This window comes from Tyto alba, unplaced genomic scaffold, assembly GCF_018691265.1.
Source record: "Tyto alba isolate M040663 unplaced genomic scaffold, T.alba_DEE_v4.0 Super-Scaffold_14, whole genome shotgun sequence".
NCBI classification, from domain to species: domain Eukaryota; kingdom Metazoa; phylum Chordata; class Aves; order Strigiformes; family Tytonidae; genus Tyto; species Tyto alba.
In genome coordinates, this window is record NW_024881276.1 from 6346712 (window position 1) to 6373192 (window position 26481).

Sequence of the window (26481 nt, forward strand, 5' to 3'; positions counted from 1 at the left end):
ACATACTTTACATGTATATTTTGTGCTTCATTTGAGCAGCAGAACAAAAGTTTTTGTGATAAGCTCTTGTTCGATGTTCTAAGAGTTACACAGCCATTAAACAGATCATATAAAGCAATAAGGTGCATTCTAGTGAGTGAATTTTTTTTTTATTCTCAGCATTTTCAGTCAAGTACATGAAAATGTTTCTTCTGTGAAGGCACAGCTAAGCCCTCAAAAAATGAAAGCAACAATTATTTAACACAATTATTTGTGTTACTGAATTACCTTTCCCTTCTCTCTCCAAAGTCTCATGGCATGATTTGTTGTATTTAATCTTTCCTTATTACATAGTTCTACCTCAGGGTTGAATCTTTCACTGCTGAAGTCAATAGGTTTCCTCTTCCCCTTCAAAGGGAACATGATTAGCTTCAACATAAAGGAAATGAGCTCCATGCTTTATGTACTTAGATCTAAAGTGGATGCCCTTGTTAATCATGAAATGCTACCATTTTATAATTTTTTAAGAAGTCTGAATAATAATGTATTCATAATCCAGTTTCTACCTTAAGTTTTTTAAGCAGTTTTGCTTGTCACCTATCTTTTGTTTTAAAATTAACTACAGAACTTGTTATAGAAAATGATGATATCATAATTTGTTGCACAGAAATATGTTGCACAGAAATAGGAAGGTGATATTCAGAAAATAAGAGTCATTTTGAAGTATTCTGCACAGTATTTTTGTTTTATAAGAAATAGTGTAATTCAGCAATGAAGGTGCTACAGTAGAGGGCAACCAATGTGAATCAAAGATCAGAGATTTTTATTAAAGTATTTTATATATGGATATAGTAGCTATAATTGAGCTGAACTCCCAGGAAAAGAGGAGATAGTGTCCTCGCTGCAGTATGAATGATTCTAAGGGGAACAGAGAGGACAAGTGTTTCAAAGTTATTTGAACTGATGTCAGAGAGAAAAAAACAGGAAAAAAAGACATAGAATGACACTTTGGACTGGCCAAGCATTAGAGGATTAAGAAACACATTGCACAAAAACCAGACCAATAAACTACCCAAGGTTGTTATGTTCACAAATAATCTGAAAATATTTTTTTCAATTTGGTAAAAAAATTAAAATATAGTAATATAAACTGTCAGTGCAGCTTTCATGAGAAGGAAGGGTAAGAATAGACGATTTCATGACTTCTTTCTATTTTTGTGCATCCTAAGGAGCTTTGCTGTGCCAAGGCAAGAAAAAAGTATTTCCTTGTAAAACTTTTTTGGGGTGCTTCACTGTGAACTTTAACATTTCCTTTTAAGGAATCCAATCCAACTCTGAAAGAAGTCAATGAAAATGATTGTCATTGATTTCAGTGGGAATGCGGTCAGAGTCAGAATGAATGTATTTCAGAGGCTAGCTGATTACAGGGATAAAAAAAAAATAAAGCAACATCAACAGCTTCCTTTATTTGTGTGTCCTGAAATAAACCATATCCTGTGAGAAAAAAAAATAAATAAGTAAATAAAAATAGCAAAGACAAAGCACAGTTCAACTGCATCAATGTACAGCATGTGCACTGGGAAAGCAGTGGAAGTGAAAGGAAGTGAGTTTTTCCATGAATTTCAAACAAGTGAATTTACAAAATCTGTAGGAGGGAAAAGAGCACATGCATGTTTTTTAATTCAATTTTTTCAACCTAAGAAAGAATAGGGGGGGGGAAAGTATGTGGTTACAAATAATATTTATGTTACTCACTTCACACATATTTAGGAATAACCTTTACACCTATGTCACAGAGGAACTGCAGTCATCTATATGCTAATTTGGATTTTAAAAAGAAAAACAACAAAAGTAATTTCTAAAGAAGAAAATAAAGCGGCACACTGAAGTGTGCTTCTGCAAATAAGGGACTAAAAATCATGTTGAAATAACAGCAATAACAGTAACAATAATAATTATTATAATAAAAATTAAAAAGTTTATGTTCATGCATCAGGGTCGAGCTTTGAAAAAACAAAAAATACCTTCATCTTCACCACGATCATTACTGGTTATATCATCTGCGCTTTTCTTTGTGTTGGCTCCTGGGATCATATTGAGGAGGAGAATAAAGGGAAAAAACAGAATTCAAAACCAGCAGGTTCTCAAAAAGAAAAAAAAAAAAAAACACTAGTACAAAAAAAAATGTAACAAAAATGTCAAAATCTGTTACATTTGAAATTGAAAAACAAAAAGGATGCAAACTGCACATAAACATAAAATGTCAAGAAGAACAAATTTGAAAAAATGTATCGTATTCTGTGACAATGCAGTTACTTCAGTTAAAAGTGATTTCTGCAAAAACAAAATTAATGTGCTATTAAAAAAGAATAATGTAAAACAAAAAAAGTATATTGAAAGATTTACAAATTATCGTTGCTACATAAGAAATGAAATTTATTTAATCCTGTACTGTAACCTTGAAGAAATAATGCCTTCAGTCACTATCGTCAATGACTTGACATTTTCTTCATCCTCATAAGGATTTATTAAGAATTAGCCACAACCTGAATTTTACATGGAACCAATGCAAATAAAATTATCAAGTCTTACACAACTTGAATGGACTAAGACAAACATAAATATCTCCTTAAAATGTAATCTTGCTTCCCATATGACCAAAAAGATATTTAAAACAACAGACTACAAACAAAGATGACACAGTAGAGTCATTCCCAGACATGAAATTGGTCCAGAAGTAGCCTTGGTTCATATTATACCACATTTCATGCTCTTTAGAAAAGCCTAGAAATTAACTGAAAACAGTTACTTACCGTGATAAAGAACCTGCTCTTATTTATTAGAAGATTTAGTAAACAATATATTTTAACTTGTATTCAGTATGCTTTCTCAAATTACTTTTGAGGTGTATACATGCACATGCAGAAACACATACACACGTATGTCCATACATGCCATAGCATGTGCTTATGGGAGTAAGAAGAAATGAACATCGTTATCCTCAACCCTCTCCTTGGGCAATACTTCTGTTTAGGAACTTGAAAAAAATGACCCAAAGTTTCATTATATTGTGCTTACTCCTGTAGCAAGTAGCCTTCTGTAATGCAAAAGGTTACTTGATAAAGAGTGAACCATGAATAGGAAACTCAATTTATAATTGAGTTTAGAAATCAAATAGGTCTACTAAAGAAATAAAGTGGTCTAAGTTGCCACTCTAACCTTCTTTTTCCTCAATTGTTTTTATCTAGAAATGTGTTTTCAAGACATACTGAAAAAGAACGGTATACTTTATTAACTTGTTTATCTATGAGTTTGTGTATGAATATGTCACACAGAGATCATATTTAGCTAAAATAATGATTTTATTACGTCCTTTTATTCTACTACTTAAAATGTCCCAATATGCCTCAAAATTCAAGGTTTCAAGTAAATTTCTGTCCATGACTGTAAGTAAGACAGAATGTGATTAACTGTTACTAAAGTACTTAAGATTTGTTAATATACACAGCTTTGGATTCTGTGCACTGGTTTGCTTGTCTTCCTAATACAGACAGAATACAGATTTTCTATACAAATTTTCTGGATACAGTGCTGTTGTATATGCAGTGATGGTGATTAGTGAGTCAAAAAGTGAGAAGCAGTGACTGAGACTCCATGTCCACACAACACTGGCATCTTCAATGCAGTTGTACACTAGTTATTGTGTAGGTAGTACTCGAGTGCATTCCATTATATGCACTCAGTACATAATTAACTAGGTAAAATATCACTGTCAATGAAATATAGATGATATCTAATCAATTTATTTTAGGAATATTAGATACAGTCTCTAAATCTCAGTCACCATCCAAGTATTTCCCTTTTTTAAAAATATTTTTCCAAATTAGTTTTTGCCCAATGAAGGTTGAATCCTTTCTCAAGTGCTACCCAAATAAAATTAATTTTGCATGTAGATAAACCAAATTCTCTAAACATAAAGCATCCTTAACTGTTTTTGATTCATGCAATAATTAATGAGAAATAATTATACATAGACAATAAATCCACTTAGACACAAATTTGAAAGCACATAACAAGAAATTTTGATTTTAGTTCCCCCAGTGAGGTAGTCTTCTAATTGTCTGGTAAAAAAAATATGAACATCATATGCTAAATAAAAAATCAACCACCACACATCATACCTATGAATTAACAAAAACAAAATCAGTGTTATAATTCTAAAATGTATTTAATTATAATCTGAGTGGGAATGCAGTTTCTCCTATGTGTTGTGGAACAATCTTTCATTTGTTTATTGGTAACTGAAGCATTGCTGAGTACAGGGGGATGATCACTTCCCTAGTACTGCTGGCCACACTATTTCTGATACAAGCCATAGGGGTAATAATGTTGGTACGCAACTGTTCGAGGAGAATAAAAGTGTTACTGTTGGAATTACTTCAGCAGTGCCAAACCCACTTAAGATACTCAGGAGCACTGTTTAGAAAAATTATATTGATCTTTTGAAAATATAAGCTTATAGAAGCATATTATCCCATTAGAGAGATTAAAAATTGGAATTTTCCAAACACGTCTGCTTTTGTTAAAAATATTGATTAATTTGTCCTGAATCTTCTATAATAAAAATGATATTCCCTGTCATAAGAAACAAAAATACTTGCTATCCCTCTAAGGTTAGCTTAAGCTCACATGTCAAGTCGTTAATGTAGGAGTGAGAATGGGAGTGTGACTCAGAGGCTCCTGTGGCTCAGGACAATCCCCTGCCTGCACCAACTGTTTGTCCCACAGACCAGTCTTTCCCTCTGCTTTTGGGCTTCTTTTGGGGGTGTTCAGGGTTGGCACATTTTTCTTCCCCATATGTATAAAAATCACAGGAGCACCAGTTTTAGCCTTGGATTCCCATACAAGTGATCGTTAGCACTGTGTTATAGAATTGGGCCTTCTGCAGTCTAAGAAGTGTTTACTCATTCATCCCACATGAAATGTAGATGGTAAATCCTAACAGCAATCCTGGAACCGGCAGTAGAGCAGAGAGCAGGGCAGATAGCAGGAGTGATCTAGCACATTAAAAACTGAATTCCATGAGTATCTCTATTGACAAACCTAGGGTTTCACTGGCATTCTTGGTGTGCAGGATTTGTGTTTGACCTTTCACAATGATAAAAAGTACCAAGGAACAGTATTTAAAAATATTAATAGGATGAGAAATTATTTTCCAAATGGTCAAGGCCAGGAATTATGTAATCACATATATTAAAAATGCTGTAGATATTATCGGTCTATTGAAAATTACATTAGCATAAAAGTTCATGCTTTAGAAAGTTCTAAGAGGTCTTACTGTTAATGACAACTAGAAAAAGATGTGAATTCATAACATACATAGTAAATTCCAGGTGACCTCATTTCATTTGTCCTACAATTCCATTCATTGCTGAGTGAAAAAGGCATGGTGCAATTCCTTACTGAACTGTGTCAAACCTCTTCTGTAAAGGATTTTTGCTCACCAGAAAATGTTTCTTTTTCTTATTTTTTAGGATATAGTGTGACAGTACAGATGCAGAGTATTGTTGGCATATATGAGACAGTTCCAAACTAGTGCCAGTCAAGGTAGCCATAATAAAGCAGTTTCATATGGGCTACGTTTTTCCTCTCTAAGAAACTCTATGTGCAATGCAGTTGTAAACCTTAATTCAGCAAGCATCTCTCTTTAAAAGCTTTTCATTCTGAAACAGTGACCCATGAGCTAATAAACTTAAAAAAAAAAATACTTGATTTCACTTATCTACGGATGTAAAATTACCATCTATTCTCAGATACATTCTTGATGTCATGCATACATCTATCACAAATGAAGAAGTCACCCCACTATAAGCACAACCTCTGGCTCACATTTTCTTTGATAATGAATAAAAATCTCATTCAGAAACAGATTTTCTAGGGTTGCAAGTCTTCCCAGATGTATTCACAATGTATGCTATGTCTTTCTGCATTCTGATAATATATATCAGATATATGTAATGTAGTCAGGTCCCATGCATGCAGTTTACCAGTGCTTGCATTTTAGGTATCCATTCTGAAGCCACTAATAGCAGCAAAAACTTACCAACTACTGCTTAAGCTGATGCCATTTCTTTGCATTTTATATGTAATTGCTCCATCTGTCACACAGTATACTTTTTGACCCCATTTAATTTTGGGAAAGCACTCAGTTTTCAGAAATCACTCAGCACATTATTAGTTGTATGACCTCCTAGTTTCACATAGAGCATGCTCAACCTTCTGGAAACTTCCAGCTCAAACCAGATTAATACAGGATTTAATAGTCATTCTCTCAGTGATATGTCTTATTTATACAGCCATTTCAATAGATCTCTAAAGCTCTCGGTTTCTTATCCCATGAGAACTATTATAATTTTATAATCAGCTCAAGTCAACAGTTCATTACAGTCTTGAGGAAGCATTAGGAAAGCAGAAATGTACTTTCCATTCTGCACTCCTCCCCAAACTGATGGGTTAGCTTTACTTTGGGTCTGATTTAGTGCACAAGCCTTCATTCACTTCATGTCCAAAAAGAGGAGTTTATCAGTCGGGGAGTTTGGTTATCATAACACTGTCTCATGGATATGGCTAAGGGTCTCCAGCTACCTTTATAGATGTACCAAGAATGTCTCATTTGGCAGCTGACGGAAGATCAAATGAGGCATCTGGCATTTTAAATATAAGCTGAAGAAAACAATTGAGAATTACAGACAAAGTGTCAAAGTGCCTTAGTTGACTGTGGATCATTTACATTAGGAGACATCACAAAGAAAGGCAACATACCCTGTATTTTCAGAAACCTGTTGATTTGGAGAAAGAGAAAAATAAGCATATTGTCTAGATTTAAATAACCATTATTTCTTAATTATTTAGTGAATATTGGCAAAATGTGTGTGCAATTCTGTGTGAAAGTATACATATTTGCAAAGATATGTACATGAAAATGTTCTCTATAGTTAACAGTCTTCCAGAAGGAACACAATTTTATTCTCTGGCATTCCCTTACCATAATGGTGTTAAAATTAAGTTATAATCTCAACAGTGTGTAGAACTCCAGCAAACAGCCACATTCAATGACATCAAAACAGCCCTTACCATAAATCAGATATCTTCCATATCTCTCCTAAATAATATGAAGACTTAGATTCCTACTGTTATAGGTAGTTTTCCATGCAGAAGCCAATGAAAGCTCAGAATTTTACCTAAATATGCCTGAATTAGATTTGTTTCATTTTGGTTTGATTCTTATATTATCACTGAATAGTAGAAGACATGCAATTGCAGTGGCCATTATTCTAATACCATTAACAACAACAAAACCATTTGGGTTGCAACTGCCAGCTCTGTATAAGCAGCAATATTAAGCTAAGAAACATGTAACATAATTAAAATTGACTCCAGCTGCAACACACACGGCAAATCACTATAATTCCAGACCACAGCAATGTGTAGATGCTGCTATATAACAAGGAAATGCTTCTTTACAAGAAAAGAGACTTAGACAACAATTTTGTGTCATATTTGAAATTGGATGAACTGTAAGAAACTGCAGCAAAAAACCCTACAAAGTTTTGTGTTCCATGCATTATCATGGATTAAAACAAAAAGAAAATGCTATTTCATAGGCTTTTTAAAAATTATTTTAGAGAATCAATAAAATATCTACCTAGACACTTCTACTGAAAAATTCTGAGGTTGAAAGAGGGGTTGCATAAAAAATATGAAATTCTAATTTTACCTCAGATCTGTACTCTTTGCTGACTATAGTTTTCAATTGCATGATATTACATATACATTTGTTTTCACAAATATTGCTCACATCTATGTGTATTAACTTTTCCATGTATAGAGAATGAAAGAGGGATGAAATTCTTAATATTTTGGTGGTATTTTGTATACTGTTCCTCCAAAATAAAGACAGAAATAATGACTACTCCATGCTCTAAATTATGTGCTTACCACAAGCTGTTTTCCTGGATAAGAGTAAGTGCATTAAATCAGTCCATCTCTCAGTTTCACATGCTTTAAATGAGGTTATATCTTCCAACATGTTAATCAAGAGCAATGTAATATATCATCTGTCACAAAGTGTGACTGTGATGTCCTGTATAGTTCCACAGAAGGATTCAAGAACTTTTCAAATGTAGGGATGCTGTGGAAATAATTATTTACTACCATTTAATAAGAGTTTTTAGTTCTGTGATTGATAGGGGAGTTCCTTTCCTTAAGAGTTTATTTCACACCAGTATGTTGATATGGATTCATCTCAGTGAAGAAAATATAATATTCACACAGATTCCAGGGTAGGAGAAATCTTAAAACTACCTGTATAGATGATATATGATTGTGAACACTGATTAGTACCAAAAAGAGGTTATGAAAAATAGAAACAATAGTTACCACTTAAGAGCTATGCTGTTACCTGAAGTTTTGGCCTGTCTACATTCTGATTATATTATTCTGCATTCAGCAACTAAATGCTATTGACTCTTATTCCAAGTAAGATGCAAAAGATAAAATCGTAACTTAAGAAAGTTTCTGCAAGTGGAGTATCTCTTCCCTTTTGTCAAAGTTTTCAAAGATTCTTATATAATTCATTTTCAGAAACCGAGTCATTCATTTTAAGAAGAATGTTAAGTATAGGTCTATGATGAAGATAAACAATGGCATTTACACTGGACACTTGTCATGGTTACTAAAAGAAACACACCTGAAAACTATTTCTTATTCTGAAAATATTTGCATTTATTTAGATTGTATTTACTCATTCTGGAAAAAAATAATAAAACTAGTAAGTTTTATCTTTAATCCTGCGTTAATCCATTTTGGTACATTTTTTACAAAAAAAAAAAAAACAAACCCAACAACCAAACATGGAATAAAAAATAACTGAGAATAGTAATTCTTTTTAAACTATTAAATTAATGTTTAACAGAGTACTTTTACTCATAGTTTTTAATTATCATTATTAATAGAGAAATCATTATTCCAGAAGATTAGTAACTAGTGTAGAAATGAAGCAGTTACATAAATTCAGTAATACTTTTTATAAGGAATTTTGTTACCGAAATTACACCACATCTGGAACTTAAAGTCTTCTAAATACAGTACATTGCTTTGACATAACCATCTATAATGGCTCAAAAGAAAGAAGGTATTGTGAAGCCTATCCTTTCGGTGACCTCCAGCAGATAAGGGGAGTGTTTCTTGCACTTCCAGTGTAACTGAATCTGGTCTATTTGACTGAAGACTGGACTGAGCCTGAAATGCTTACTGGTTGAATAATGACAGACACATTAAAAGGCATAAATCTACCATATATTTATTTAAATTAATACAGACAGAAGCACATATTTTTCTGTGCAAGCATCAGGAGGAACACCGTCAGTATGAAAGTGTGACAGTGACCTCAAATAGCTTACATTTCTCCGCTAAATTGGTGCACTTGATGAGGTGTGAATGTAAAAATGCTAGAATGTCTGAGTGCACAATACTGCTATGTAGAAGCACAGCACGTGCTTTCACCCATCTCACCTCCTTCATCAGCAAATCCATTTTGAAATTCAGTAAAGACACCTACATGCTACTTTCTTGAATTACAACATCCAAAATATAACGATCAGTTCAATATACTGAAATGATTAAAAATACACTCTTTGCCTTTGTGTTGCATATGTTGGCTCTGTGCTGGCAAAGTTCTTAGGCACATGCTTAGTTTTAAGCATATAAGAAGTCCTATTGACTTCAAAGAAAATATCAGTATGCATAAGCTTCAGCACTATGATGAAGGTGGCTTCAGTCCTGTCTGAGAACCGAGAACATGAGTAAGTCTACAGTAAATATTACAGTAAAATCCAAGAACATGAGAGCCCCTGTAGGATATATAAATCCCACTGCAAAGTTTGTCCAGAAGTATATGTAATATACTGCACTGTCAAGTCAGCGTGTGTAAGATATGGGTAGAGTACAGTTAGCTGCAGAGGGGCATAAGGTGGTTAACGTGATGATTACACTACAATGAAGTTTCCAAGACTGTATAGGACTTCTAAATTAGCAGGCACAATTCAACATTTGTTATTAATCAAAACTACCAAGCCAGGATGCAACTACAATCTATGTAACCTATGTAACATAGATTTGCAGAAAGAATTCAGTAATGTTGTCCTAACACTATATGTAACTAAAAGGTGAGTACATTCAAATAAGTTTAAGAGAGATAAATATTTATGTCCCATTTAAAATTAATGTGAATTAATATGCAACAAAAAAAGTGAATTAACAGACAGTTTTACTAACTAAAGGTAACTGTTACACATTCTCTGCAGACAGCTGAACAACGCAAGTCCCTACTCTGCATTTAGCAACTTCTGGTGAAGTTGTTTGTGGAAATTCTCCCTTTGGGCATTTGTAGGCACCACTGGAAGCTGTGAGATGAATAAGCAACTCTTAAGAATACCTCTAATTATTTTATGCAGCTATTTTAATTATTTATTTTGAACACAAGCTCAATTTGCAGTCGCCTTTGGAGAATTCAGGAAATAATTGTGTTTGTTTTTTTAGTGGATCCTGTGAGAATGTAATTTTATTCCATTGTAATAGGTAATATAATAGTTTTGCACCACATTCACTTCTAATTTTGATGTTTACCGGATCTCTGACATCTTAGTTTTCATTTGGGAATCATGGAAGTGTTAGTTACAGATAAGTAGGAAGTCTGTATAAGACACCCAAATGAGATTCATGCAAAACTTCATCCAGGGTTTTTCCTTAGTTTTTTTTTTTTACTTTGTTTTGGTTTTAGCACCTAATACAGTGTTTTCAAATTTTCTCTACTAGATTTCAATGGTATCTTCATCTACACACAGCAATGCATTAATTCTTACTGGAATTAGCAATATCAAACTACCTAAACAATTAGACTATCAAACAAGTAAAATGTTAATAAAGGCAGTTAAAAATTAAAATAAAAGACAGGATAGAATATATTACAGCTATTTCAGGGAAGAAAAGATCTAAGGTGGATAGGATGAAGAGCTTTATAAACTGAAATATTAATATTTAATTATTCTAATACTTCCAAATATGGTATGTGCACGGATTTAGAGGTTAAATAGCAAGGAGTTCATGAGCAGACAACTTTGGAAATTAAACATAGCAGATTCAGACTTAAACAAATAAATCCAGAAACAGAACATAAATTTATGTTCATGTTATTTTTTGTGAGGTTTCAGATTGTGGCATGCAAAGTTAGTGTATGCAGCATTAATGAGGGTTAAGCAGTTGTAGGACTTTATGCATAAAGTCATCAGAGGATTTTGAGTTTCATTAATATATACTAGCAACATCTTTAAAGAATACATTCAGTCCATAATAGTTGGAGTTTGAAAACACAGGATTTCTAGCAATACTTCTCTGTCCTCAACTTGGTAAGATTTTTGGATGTTTTCACGAAAAAATATTAGGGAAGAGTGATGATGATGAGCAAAGCACAGACCAAAATTACAGTAGTCCACATTATTTACATTCTAACTGCTTCAAAGCATAAATTCTGAGCATATCATGAAGCTGTGAGATTTTATCTACAAATGTTAAAGCTGAACAAGGATCGTGTCAGAAGTAGGAAATTAGAAACAATAAAAAGTCCTGTATGATATAGTTACTATATGGCATGTGCTATTTGGTGCCATACAATATTCTATAATGATATAATACCAATATATGATATAATATGATTTTGCTATTTCACCTGAAGAAAGACAAGTTGAATTTTGCATTTAAAGGGAAACGTATATAAACTATATAGACTCATATGAGAAATGATACAGCTTATGTATGCAATTACTTCTGAGAAATAAAATTACAGTCTTCTTTGGCTAAATATAAATAGTTCTTGTAAAAAAGGAATGGGTCAAGCTTTTATTTGTTTGATTTAGGCAATATTATTTTATCTGTGCTGATGTTATCCATTGTCATACGTACTTTAGTTCCTACAGGAAAAAAAAAAAACAGAACTTAGTACCACATTTGTATTCATCTGTAAAGGAGATCTGAATGTTTCCCTGTCTCAATCAGTGCAATTTACAATTTAAAACACCTATCATCTCTTTGAGGAAATTAACTATAATTGGCAGTTTTGCCCAGGAAAATAAACCACAGACCTTAAGTGTGTTGAAGGTCACTGACAAAATGAGCTAGTGAGGTTGTCTTGAGGTAGAACTGACACAGCATCAGTCCAAATTATACCTGCCTGCATGTTGTTGTTACTCTGTCTGCCATATCAGCACTGAAATACACCTACAGGAACAAACAGGAAATATTAGCACCACAGCCAACTTCCCTACCACTAACAGATGAAGGTATCAGACCTAAAAACACAGAAAAAAGGATTGCTGTGATCAAATCTCTCCGGGTTTATTTAAGTTTTCTACTGGCATCAACAAACCTTCCTCTCCAAACTCAAAGCCTCCTAAGACTACGTGTTGTGGCAGAATGAACTTACTCTGTGCCCTTGAACTTTCCCCTCCACTCTAAAGAACATGCAATTTCTGCCAGCTGTTTTTCACCTGAGGCAAAATTTGAAAGGAAAAAGTACCAGGTGAAATGTGATTTATGTAGTAGCTGTTGTTAAGCTTGGTAACTGCCAAAAGGCAAATTTCATTAGTTTCACTGTGTGTATATGTGGTTGTACCTGTGTGTCTGTGCAACGTTTATCATGTTCTCACACTCTTTTTAACCTTCCGTGCCTGGATATTTTAGAAACACAGGAAAATGCTGAGAATGTCCACTGCATTATGTTTTACTTTTCAGGCACCACAGTGGGTAATTTCACACTTCTTACCAGCAAACCTTGATAAAATTGGACATAGAAAGTGGAGGAAGGAAGAGGAAGGAAATCAAATGAGGCAAATCACGCTTGACTGATCCAGTAGCCTTCTATAATGGAGTAACTGCATCACTGGATAAAGGAAAAGCTACAGATGTCAGATACCTAGACTTCTGTAAGATCTTTGTTATGATTCCCTACAACATTCTTACTGCTAAATTGGAGAGATATGCATTTGATGGATGGACCATTAGATGAATAAGGAATTGGCTGCATGGTTGCTATCCAAAGGGTTACAGTCAACAGCTCAGTGTCCAAGTGGAAACCAGTAACCTGTGCTGTCCCTCAGGGGTTCATATTGGGACCAAAACTATTTAATATCTTAATCAACAACATACTGAGATTGAGTGCACCCTCAGCATGTTTGTAGATGGCATGAAGCTGAGTGGTGCAGTTGATACGCTTGAGGGAAGTGATGCCATCCAAAGAGACATTGACAGGCTTGAAAAGTGGGCCCATGTGAACCTCATGAAGTTCAACAAGGCCAAGTGGAAGGTCCTGCACTTGGTTCTGGGCAATCCCCAATATCAGTACAGACTGGGGATGAATGGGTTGAGAGCAGCTTTGCGGAGAAGGACTTGGGGATACTAGTGGATGAAAAAATTGAACATGAGATGGCAATTCATGCTTGCAGCCCAGAAAGCTAATTGTATTATTGGCTGCATAAGAGGAAGTGTGGCCAGCATTACTGAGGGATGTGTTTTTTAGCACATTTTCTAAAATCGGTGACACATTAGCTTTGGCATATGTTTAATAATTCCTTCAACAAAGCTATGATGGGGCATTCTGCAAAATTTTCATCTAGAGTGCAGTGCAAACATCCTTCTACATTTTAGCATTTAAATAAACCTTTGCTGTCACCCACCTTTTAATAGTGATGATATAATTTTCCTAGTGACTAAAGTGCATTGCCTTCTCTGTCCCATATTGACTTTACCACACTTCATTTTGGCACCTCATTTCACAGGTCTCTACATGGCTTCCCTCTTCCCTTTATTATGATTTTTTGTTGTAAAAAGAAGTAATTCCAGTAACAATCCTTAATTTGTGATTCAGACTCTTGCCGTTGAAAACATGTGCCAAATCCTTTAATATCAGCAATATGGTACAAAACAGACCATTAAAATAATTGATAATGTTCCCTCTCTCAAGAGTAGCTCACAGATTTCCACACCAAGAAACTGACACAATCTGACAAGTTAGTTTCTTCCAACTCTTTCTTCATTCCTTTACATATTATTACATCCTCTAGTACCACCCTTTTTTTCACACTGGTTAGCTTTCTAAAATGATGATCTTAATTCTTTCTCACAAGACTTTGATCCTTCTTTCCCCTCATTCTTTTATTTCATGATCTATTTTTTCAGTTAACTTTACATTAGGGTCATGCTTAACTACCCATAATACATACTCTAATGCCCTAGACTATCAAAACTGATTCAACCCCATGCTGTCTTCAGTTATTGCCTAACTTCATCATTCAGTAATAACTAAATGCTATTTCAGTTTCTCTGATTCCATATTTGTTAATCTTACTTTGTTCTATATTTGCTCTCTTTTTCTTCTTTAGGTATCAAGTTTTACAAGAAGCAACAAGATAATATGCATTTCTCTCAGAGTACCCATGAATTAAACATATATAAAAGAGAGTTGCAACAAGACATATTTTGATAAACTGAAATCTCAGAAGAGTAAACACCAGCACCTATACTTTCAGATGCATTAAGGATAAACCAGTATTTTATTCTCAAAAAGGATCTGAGGATAAAATTATTGATCTGCCAGTGAAATACTTTAGTGTCTAATTAAAAAAAGCTACCATAACAGAAGATTAGTAGGAACAGAAAATGTGCATATTAAAATCAAGAAAAATAATGTTACTATAGCCTAAGGAAAAGAGTAATTAAAAGTAGCATAAAGCATTTAGATATATTGATAGAAAATAACCCACAGCTGTCTTTCTTTAAAGAAAAAACATCGCTCTTTGATCTGGTATAAATCTTTAGGCCTCTCCACAGAATACTTGATAAAAGAAACTTGTTGGTAAAATTTATATCAGTTTTCAAAAAGCCTTTGATAAACCCTTTTCAGTTGGAAGATGTTGAGAACATAATTATTCACAGAGAAAGAGGTGAAGTAATGTCATGGATTAAAAACAAGCTACAGAGTATGTTAAGTTGTAACCAGAGGTCAATTTTCAATGTAGCAAAAGATTAATGGTGTAGTGAAATATTCTCTGTATTAATTTGATGTTTAACATTCTGTTAATGATCTGGAAAAAGTGATGAATTATGATACTGTACAATTTTCCGGTAACAGAAACTACATGAGCCAAAGCCAGGGAGAATAAGAATATCTTTAAAGAGAGTTTGTAAAACTAGATAAATGATGGATGACACTTAAGGTGCTACTTTTTGAACTGAAGACAAACATACATCTAAATGCCTCTGAAATACAACCTATTCACTCTGCAGTCAATGGGGATAAAGGATGTCTGCCTCAGGTTAAAATGAACTGCAACCAAGGTGTGCTTTCTTCTCTTTTTTCTCTATGAATAAAAAGTAAGCTTAGCACAGAGATGGAGGTACCTATACAGAAGTATGTTTAAAAACTAATTGTCATGCACAGTGGAAGCAATAACTTGACCTAGATACACAGTTGTTAGATTCCAAACTATCCGTAGCTTCCAAATGCACATTATTGCACATTATTCTAGTCATAGCAATGAGAAACTTAAAAATAGCCAAATACAACACTCAGAATGTCAAAGCATATCATGAAGTAATTCTGAAAATACAGTAATTCTGAAAATAAAGTAATTCTGTACATTACTGTATAATAACCAGGTCTTATCAGGAATGATACATTCACATCCAGTTTCATTTTCACATAGAACATAGCAAAAATAGAAAGTCTTCCATCAGCACTCTGTAGTGCTGGAAAACGGGTTTCTATGAAAAGAGATTCAAGTAGAATCCCCAATTTCATCTAGAGAACAGAAAAAATAAAAAGGATACCATTATAGCATGTATGAAATGAGACTTAACTTTTCTGTGAATACAAGGTGTTGAATTCCATTACAGAATTGAATATATTTACAAGCTATTAATTTTCAACATCTCAACAACGATAGATGCTTTAAAAAAACAATGAAGTCATGACGAACAGAAATACCAACTATTTATTAGCATTTGTATTAACTTTTAAGCATGTTACACCATATAACTGATACCAACAACTGAATAAAATGAAAAACAGATATTTATGTCTACGTTTACTGAGATAAGTGGGACTGCTTTATGTTCAAAATTCAGCTTATGGGGTAAAGATCATGAATTGTGTTTCACAGCATAGATCAGCCACCAGACTATCTGAGAAGAAAATTCCATTGAAGTTGAGACAAAAGTCTTTTGCACCATCAGGATTCTTTACCCTAATGCATGAGACAACTTCCAGTTTGGGAGAAAGAAATAAAATAACAATTTTTGGTGTGGTCTTATACAACACTTTCAACTTCAGTTGTTAATGGTGTAATGGAGTAAATTGACTTTTACAACAATGTAGTTATTCAAGAGGTGAGAGCAGTGAAATCAAAAGCAGGTGCTAGAGTGATATCATGATCAAAGACAAGACTTGGTACTGTCCCTAGTACTCACCTGGAATCAAAGAATCATAGAATAAAGTTTCCTAAAAGTTTTTGATTTGCTTTGTTTTTATTCCGCCTTTAAAGCCTACTGTACTCTTTGATCATTTTCTCTTCCTACTTTGGCATTAGGAAGCAGAAAGCAAATCACCCTAACACCCACACAGAAGACAGGCTGAACTGATTCAGAGATGCATTGTAAAAAATGCAACAACAAGTTGCAATACAAAAAAAAGAAAAGCTGTGGGACTGGCACTCCTTCCCACATACAACTGGCAATACAAATCAAAAGTATTTCTACTCTTTGGATTTAGCTACACAATTAAAACACTAGAATAAATTATTTGTACCCATCAGATCTGTGAATTATTTTTAAACATAGCATTTTTTTTTTAATTTTCATCAAAAAGCTATGATAACTGACAGAGAACAATTGTACCTAAATGTACACACTAAAAAAAAATAAAAAAAAAAAAAATAAACCTGTCTTTTAAGGACAGAGGCTGTATTGCCCATAATTAGAAGGAAGACTATTAATATAAGAATAAGCCATGAGCAATCACAGACTGGTCATGGGGATGGGTTATTAATTATATCGTGGTTTGAGCCTGGTCAGCAGCCAAACACCATGCAGCCACACTCTCCCCCTTCTCTTCTGACAATGAGAAGGGATGGATTAGCCAGGCTTGGTGTTTGAGATAGGACCAAGAGGGGAAAATCACCCATTATGGTCAATGGCAAAAGGCAGACTCGTTAGGGGAAGAAAAAAAAAAAGAACATACATTTATTACAGACAGTAACAACAACACTTAACAGAGTCAGACAGTGAGAAGCATTGCCACATCTTGAGAACACCTTTTCCCCACCCTCTTCTTCCTGGGCTCAGCTCTGCTCCCAATATCTCTACCTCCTACCCCCAGCAGCACAGGGGGCAGGGAACGGGGGGTGCAGTCAGTGCCGCCACTCCATCCATCTTTGGTGGGGGGAGCTTTTGGAACTTGTTCCTGCTGTTCCACTGTGGTCCCCCTCTCAAAGGAGACAGTCCTCCAAAAACTTTCTCCGATGTGAGTCCCTCCCACCAACCGCAGAATTCCCCACACTGCTCCGTCATGGGTCACCAACTTTCTCCAACTGGAGTCCCTCCCACGGGCTGCAGCCCTTCCCAAGATGCTCTGGCATGGGACACCCCCACATGCTGCAATTCTCGCAGCACTGAATTACAACAGCAGGGGCTATCTTCTCCCAGAAGACCCCAGCCTTCTTCAGGCACAGACACCTTGATCATCCAAGTGAAAAACACAGGTCATAAATCAATGTCTGCTCCACTGTAGATCTTCATGGGTGGCAGGGGGGGGCCACCCTGCCATGTCACCACAGGATACAGGGGGGTCTCTGCTCCAGCACATCTCCCCCCTCCTTTCTTCTTCTCTTCCTCCACTGACCTTGGTGTTCATGCAGCTGCAGCAACTCCTCACAAGTCTGACTCCTCCTCACCACGTCCCTTCTTAAATACATTAACACTGAGGCGCAGCTGATTGTCTCAGTTTTGGTGCAGAGGTGGAGCTGACTTGCAGCCGAGGGAGCTTCGAGAAGCTTCTCACAGGGGCAACCCCTACAGCCCCCTCCCCTGCTACCAAAAAACCCCACCACTCACTCAAACCCAGAACAAATTACTAGACAAAGAATGACAGCACATTCCTGGAAAGGGGCAGATGCACTCAAGGGAATGTTGATGTTTCTTTAAATCTCCAATGTATCACGACGCTTACATCATGCTGCGTTGGGTTACATCATGTTACGACTAGTGATGTAACCCGTCGCAATGCAATGTACACATCGCATTCAGTCAGCACTTTTTCACCTTTCCACATGATCACCGTGGCCAAGAAAGGTTTGGTTGTGCTAATTAAAATTCTTGTATTTCTATGGTATTTCTGGTTGTTCATTAATAGAAATTTCCTCGTTATAAGAAAAAGAAGGAAGGCAAGTAGAACTAAAATGTACTGTAAATATATAAAACAAATGTGTAGAACATGCAGATAGGATTGGTATGATGATGGTATGAAAAGCCACCCACATGAATATATTACATAATAAACTTAGGAGCCAGTAAATCAGGGGAGAAATATCAGATGCTTCACCCTCACTATAAGCACGTTTCCTCTTAAAGGATAAAAGACATCTTTCTGTTCAGTCAGTTCATTTTTTTCTTTAATGGAATATGTTATATAGAACTTTAAGGCAAGGTTTTTTGGATAAGCTTTTCTTATATGTCATGGTTGTAATGCTTTTGTACTACCAAACCAGGCTTCGGCTCTAGGTGAAGAAATTATTTCCATGCAGCACCAGGTTGCTGAAGGTATCAGAACAGCCCCATCACCAGTGTTTGCAATGCACATTCTGGAGAGTGTAGCAGCTAAACTGTGATTGATGGTGGAGCTGATGCCCAGCAGGGTACTCAGATAGCTGAAGCAGCAGCAGCAACTGTGATTAGGGACAAATATTGCACACCAACTGTAGTCATTTGCCTAACTGATAAGACTAAAACCAAGTAAGCCTAATCTTCGTCTCACCTTGCCCTTTCTTTTCTAGTCAAGCCTTGATGCCCGTCCCTAGTGCTTGAGCAGTGTCACGGCTTTGAGTGAGTGGTGACGGTTTTGGTAGCAGGGCAGGGGGCTACTGTAGTGGCCCCCTGTTAGAAGCCATTCAAAGCTCCCCCTGGCTCCAAGTCAGACCCACCTCTGCACCAAGCCGAGCCAATTAGCTGCACCTCTGTAACAGTCTATTTAAGAAGGGACCTGGGGGGAGGAGTTGAACTTGTGAGTAGGAGTTGCGACATCTACATGAACACCAAGGCCAGTGGAAGAACAGAGGAGGAAAGGCAGGGGAGGTGTGCCAGAGCAAAGACCCCCCTGTATCCTATGGTGAGATGGCAGGGCAACCGCCAACCCGAACCCCCCCCCCGCCACCCATAGAGATCTATGGTGGAGGCAGGTGCTGACGTATGGTCCGTGGGGGGTCCCACATCATCTCAGGTGATTGCACGCAAAGGAGGCCGGGATCCTGTGGGAAGAAGCAGCCCCCACTGTTGTAGTGCAATGATGGGAGGATTGAAACATGTGGGGGTGTCCCATGCCAGAGCAGCTCGGGAAGGGCTGCATCCCATGGTAAGGACTCATGTCAGAGAAAGTTCATAGAGAACTGTCTTCTGTGAGAGGGGGACCGTGCTGGAGCAGGGGGAAGAAGTTCCAGAAATTCCCCCCATAAGATGGATGAAGTGGCAGCACTGACTGCACCCCCCATTCCCTGCATCCTGCAGTGCTGCGGGGAGGAGTTAGAGATATTGGGAGCAGAGCTGAGCCCAGGAAGAAGGGAGGGGTAGGGGAAGGTGTTTTCCAGATGTGGTAATTCTTCCCACTGTCCTGCTCTGTATGTTAAGTATTGTTATTGTTACTGTTTATATTAAATTTATGTTCTTTTTTCTTCCCCTAATGAGTCTGTCTTTTGCCCATTCCCATAATGGGTCACTCATCCCTCTGTGTCCTTGTCTCAAATCCTAAACCTTTTCTTATTTTCTCCTTCCCAGCACTGGGGGAGAAGGAAGAAGTGAGCAGCTGTGTGGCACTCAGTTGCCCTCTGAGCTCAAACTACCACAAGCAGAAGCATTTGGATTTAGCTATGAGCAATTTTTCCAGATATCTACTATTTGAAAATGTGATAGCTATTTGAGTGCTCAGCTGTAGCTCTTCCCTGTCATAGACCACAGCAAATTTATTTCCCACTTTGTTTCTCCAAATGTTTATACATAGGCGAGATGAACAGCATATTCACAAAACCATTAACTTTTTTATTAATCCCATATTCCTTAATACTCAAGTTTAGATGGAAAAGTTGCCATTAGCTTAGGATGCAAAAAAACTGTCAAGGACAGTCTAATGTCATATTTCAGAATGCTCTTTCTTTTCCTACTGTCAAATTTGAGCATAAATTATGTCTAATATACTGAACACACAGCATTTTGACTGTTGTTTTTGATTATGTTCAGTTAATGTTTCTTCCATTCTGCCCGTCTTTGCAAATGGTTACACAGAGGGTATCTTGTTGATTTTTTACTCTGCTCTCCACCTTGCACAATTCACTCATAGCTTGCACACACATACACAGAAACAGGTAATATCCCTTTCTCTTGAAGAACTGATTGCAAATGGAGTATTTTTTAAGGTTGGTCTTTAATTTAGATACGAACATGCATCCTCTCCCACTGGCAGTTATAGTCACAAAAATATTTACTATTTTTTGACTAAATCCCGCCCTTTCTGAACCTTCTGTCATCTGCTTATTACTGTCTTCTTGCTAGAAGCTAATTCAACTGCACATGTGATTTCTCCAGAGCTCATCTCAGACAAAAATGTGTCAAGTTAACTAAGAATGACTCTTTAAACTGATTAAGCTGAAACACTCTGACTGAAATGGGTTAGGAGACAACCATCTGAGTAACTTCACTAGCAAAGGCAGCAATTGCTATCTCAGAGAGTGACAAGCAGTGACTTTGCTTGGTAGTACAGCTGCAGTAGGAAAAGTATGTATCTACTCTGAAATATTTAAGCAGGTGAGAAGTCATGAGCAGAGAAAGAAGGATTAAGAATTTGCTGGAGAAAGCGGAACACTAATTCAATCTCTAAGAGTCAGAAAGCAGAGTGGTTTTATGTCATCAGGAAGCAGGAGCTACAATTGATAAAAGAGTAGATGTGAATGAATGACAGCCTCAAGATACTCAATACAGCTGATTCTCAAAAATATGTGACTCCAAGATTTCTGTTCATATTTCTCTTAGTCTTTCTCCTTTAATGACAGGACATGCTATACATAAATCACATCAAATACCCCTATCTTACAAAGACACCAATTAAATGCCTGGAATCAGATCACGACACAGTCAAAGTGACCAATTATAGCTGATAAAAGAAATACAATTACACTTCTGGAACGTCTTGATTCTGGTACTTCGGAGAAGTCTATATATGTACCATGCACACAGTCTCTCTGAAATCAGGTCAATTTGGAGTCAGTCTTACCGAAAGTAGAGTAAGAGTAAAGGGTTACATCTTAAATGACCCATTCTAAAAGAAAAAAAAAAAAAAAAAAAAAAAAAAAGAAGAAAAAAAAAAACCAAAAAGCAATGTAAATACAGTGGTGTAGGCAGAGGAATTGTATTAATATGGGTAGGTTTACACGGAGAATGCAATCTTTAGATGCTGTGTTTGTGTTTGAACAGCAATCAGTTTTTAAGTCTCCTGTGCTAAAATAATGAAACCCTGTAGTAAAAAGAAAACAAAAAGGGGACTGAGCTTGAAGATTGTCCCTAAGACATTATACCTTCCAGGGTTCCCTCTGGGACAATGCTAATTATGCATCAGCTTTTACTCAAAGCTTTGCCTAAAGGCACAATCCAGCCATAAATAATTATTCATATCATTGACTCCAGCAAATACTAATTCTCTTCTAAAGCAAGAACGTTAAACTCTAAATCAGGTCAGAATCCTATAAACACTAAGTAAGCTAAAAAGTCTTCCTTTTTAGATTATGTAAAGCCTTTAGAGGAAAAACTTGGGTTTATGGATGAGCTTGCTCTAAGGCTTATGCTAAAATATCTACATTTCCTTATCGTTCGTAGGACAATTTATTCTGGCATCTTCTACTGTCTTAGTAAAAAGTAGTATGTCCTTCCTGCACCCAAGCAGCAAGGATTCATGACATGACAAGCTAAATTATAATTATCAGGCTACTGCTGATGAGGAATAAGTAGTCTAGCAGAAATAAAACTTTAGAAGTTCATCACCTACAAGAGAAGTCACTGGCAAAATGATGTCTTGGTTTATGAAGTTTGCAGTATCACATTTCACATTTGCAATGGAAAACCCAGGTGGAATATACAGTCTGAGAATAGACTCTATGATGCAGAGGTTGCAAAAATGTACTTTGGCACAACTAAATAAATTCTGAGTAGACAAGTATATTCTTTTTTTTAATGATGTACAGCTTCACAGTTATTTGTTTATAGTCACACTCACATATTTGCAACTAAACACAATGTCAAATTTATTTGAAATTTAAAATAAAGTACATAACTAGTTGGGATACAGAAGGGATGTGTGGAACCTAATAATGTCTTTAAAAGTTCCAGTCTCTTGGAGCTTTGACTCCACCACATTTTTTTTTGCCTGACATGATTTACTATCTTGAATGCTGTAGATATACTCTTTTCACCTCATGTACTCTGAATAGAACACTGAAAATGATTTATCCTAAGTCATTACACTGTCAGTATTTTCACTGCTGTAATACTGAGGTCCTAATCCCTATGTTAAATATGACAATCTTACTGTTTATTGCACTTGTAGAAATGCATCTTTATATAAGCAGAAAAAACAACTACTGACTTTGGGACAGGCACATATTACTTTCATTAACATTATGAAACAGTATGTCTGTTTCTACATAAAATATAATTATTGTGTAGATGGAGTGAGACGAAGACTATTTTATCATATCTATTTGCTGTAATAAGACAACATCAGGGGAAAGGTAGGCCTTCAGCAGCCTCGGAAAAATGAACTAGAAAAGGACAAACTACACCAAAATCCTGCCTCCTCAGCCCTCACTAAATTTAGTATCTTCTGTTTTCTGAAATGGATTCTATTGTACGTGCATGTGAGTGTGTGTTTGTGGATCTTAAAAGTTCTAAAAGGGTCAGCAGGTAGCAGAGAGACAAATAGTTATTTAATTTTTTATCCTTGTTTCACCCTTACTACAACCAAGCAAAATGCGAGCTTTGCCATAAGACCTGTTAGGGTGACTCTCAGATTTAGTCTGAAAACGCTGTTAGAATGACAAACCATAAGTATGTATCCAGATACTGCTTGTTCCATTTCTTACACACATACTGCAAATGGAAATCTGGAAATGATACAAAGGAAAGGATGAGTTTTACAGAGAACTGTCATCTCAAGTCTATCTGAAATTGAACAGAGCAGTAAAAATATTAAATTTCTACAAGAATAAACTGCACAACTTGTGCTGCAAACTCATTACTTCTGGTAGTCCACCCAAATAAGTGGGATACCTATAGAAATTATTTTCTAGGGACTGAATTTTGAAGAAGCTGTTTTAACAGCAGAACATAGTCCCAGAAATCCATGACAAGCTACACCATGTTGCCCTTAACAGTTCAAGCATTAAAGTCCCTTTCCAAAGTTGCTGTACACGACTGAAAGACAATGTGTTGTAAGCACTGTCGTGGTTTAAACCTGGCCAGAAGTCAAACACCCCACAGCTACTCGCTCACCCTCCCGCTGCCCAGGGGATGGGGAAGAGAATTGGAGGGGTAAAGAGAGACTTGTAGGTTGAGATATAAACAGCTTAATAATTTAAATAAAATAATAACAATAATTGAAAGTACACACATGCAATGCACAATGCGATTGCTCACCACCCGCCAACCAATATCCAGGCCATTCCCAGCTAGTGACCTCAAAATACTAAGATCCTGCAGTCGCAATCTCAGAAGTGAGAGAGAACCCCCTCCTTCCCGGCCACCCCTCATTTATGTACTGAGTATGACATTACATAATGTGGAGTATTTCACTGTCCAATGTGGGTCCAGTGCTCTGGCCATGCTCCCTCCCAGGTTCTTGCACACCTGCGCACAGGGAGGACATGAAGAGCTGTAGAGTCCTTGATCTCTCAACAAAAACTGAAAACATCAGTGTGTTATCAGCATTCTTCTCATGCCAAATCCCATACTGAATCCAAAACACAGCATTACTCTAGCTACTAAGAAGAAAAATAAACCTATCCCAGCCAAAACCAGGACAAGAAGACAGAAAGGCCTATCAAAAGCAGCTTAATTAACAGTTCAGGTAATAAAAAAATGAACCATGTTTACATGAAACCTCCAATGTGACCTTTATTACTTCCTGATACAGTGTACAAAGAAAGAAATGCTTGTTCTTGACTACCTTCCTTTATCACTTATTTGCCTCAGACCACACTGCAGGACACTAGCCTCATCCTAGTTCCCTTGGGAATTCCTTCTGGAAACAGTGTTATGGCTATAGGCCAAAAGCTGCTGTCAAATTTGCTTTTGAAAATCCAGGACAATTTAATCAAAGTCCGTATGTGGCACACACATTTCAATAACTTGGCTAGATCTAATAGCATATAAAGTAGTTGTATTGCCTGGGGGGCAGGAACTGAACAAGAAACCAATAACTGATCAGAAATACTAGAGGAACAAGAAAGGTAATCATTTCAGCAAACATCAGAATAAATGGTCAGAGCAGAATATTTTAATGCTTTCTATTATGTTCAAAGGCATCAGAAAAAGTCATAGGGCAACGAAAGTCAGAAATCCACACACAAGTACATAAATTACTCATTCAAATGAAATGGAAACTTACGAAGTGTTAGTTTCATGAGAAAAAATTAACAATGTCAGTAAAGAAATCGATTAATTAAAATAACAGAGCACACATAATGTCACTTTTATTATTTTTTCAAAGCATTCTCACCAGCTATACAGCTTCTGATCAAAATCCAGATATGAGGTTTAAATTTGCTCAGAAAAAGTAAACTGCATATTATTAGATCTCGTAGATCCTGTGATGCATGTCAGTCTTCAGTTACGGAAGTTATGTTTGCCTTCTCCAGTTTATAGCTAATGTAACATATGTGACACCTAGGAGTAGCTCCAAATCCAGGCTTCGGATTTCACATCCTCCACTGTTCTTCTTGTTTTCCTCCTACGCACATCAGTGACTCTGTCTTTGTGAAGATGGTTTAATCCCTAATTAAACTCAAAGTGAGATCTCTGCTCTTTTTCCATATACTACATATTAAATTACTAGGAATAGCCTGAAAACAATGTAATTGCTCACAGAAGTAAATTCTTATCGTGCAATTATAGAAAAAACAAACAAACAAACAAAGAACTAAGGAGCAGAGAACTAAGCCCTAGTTTTCTACATATACATATACTTAAAGGCTGCAAAAATATTGACCTTCAAAACCCAAATTAGGCTCTGAAAAAAAGAAAAAAAATTGAGTCTCAGTGGATACTTAGAGAGAGGAAGCCTCTCCAAGAAGCAATTTATGCCACCAGTGATAAGCAGGATTTATATGCCACACTTAGTGCAAAAATGTGTATCTACAATATTCTTGTAAACACAGTTTCTACTGTCCAGACTATTAAAGAAAAAAACCCCAACATCACCAACTGGTAAAGCACTGACTAGATAGAAAACTGAAAAAAACTTTGAAACGTAATAGAAAAATGCAAATGAGCTTTCAGAAGAGTGACATACTTGTAAAATAAAGGTTACGCTAATAAATACATAATCCAGGCAACACACATAAGTTTCAGATATGGTGAAAAACAAAATGGCTTTAATGAGTCCCTAAGAGATTGTCTGCAGCGTGTGAAGTAGCGGTGTACACAGATCCCTGAGCTAGCACCAAATAGGCTTATTGGTGACTACAAGCAGAAAAACTGTATCATATTCTTCCTACTCAAGCTAATTAGCTCTGCTAAGGGGCAAGAATACTTATTTTAGATGGAGCAACTCATTACGTTCCCCACACAGCACTGCACACTGTAGATATATAGGTTTATTTGGGGTAAGCTTAGGGTAGCCATAGAAATACTTACAAACAGTATTGTATTTTATAGTGACAATATTCTCAAGATTTTGCCTCTAGTAGCTGAACCTCATCTGTATCATATTGATTCTCTGAAACACTTGTATTTCTAAGGGTTGCTTTATATATATATATATATATATATATATATATATAAAATATATATACAAACATAATTTTACATGATTATTAAAGCAGCCTCCTTAAACAAAAATAAGAAATTTAAATTCTCCAAATAACA

General features: G+C 36.0%; 1 protein-coding gene across 4 annotated transcripts in view; it reads right to left on the minus strand.

Moving 5' to 3' along the window:
* Positions 1-26481, minus strand: part of NLGN4X (neuroligin 4 X-linked) — a 188176-nt gene that overhangs the window by 84742 nt on the left and 76953 nt on the right. For 3 of the 4 annotated variants that reach the window (XM_042788530.1, XM_042788531.1, XM_032994850.2), the window contains one exon: positions 2004-2063. The exons of the other annotated variant lie outside the window; for it this stretch is intronic. In XM_042788530.1, the coding sequence (XP_042644464.1) occupies positions 2004-2063 (60 nt within the window). The remainder of the gene's footprint in view (positions 1-2003; positions 2064-26481) is intronic. 4 annotated transcript variants of the gene reach the window in all.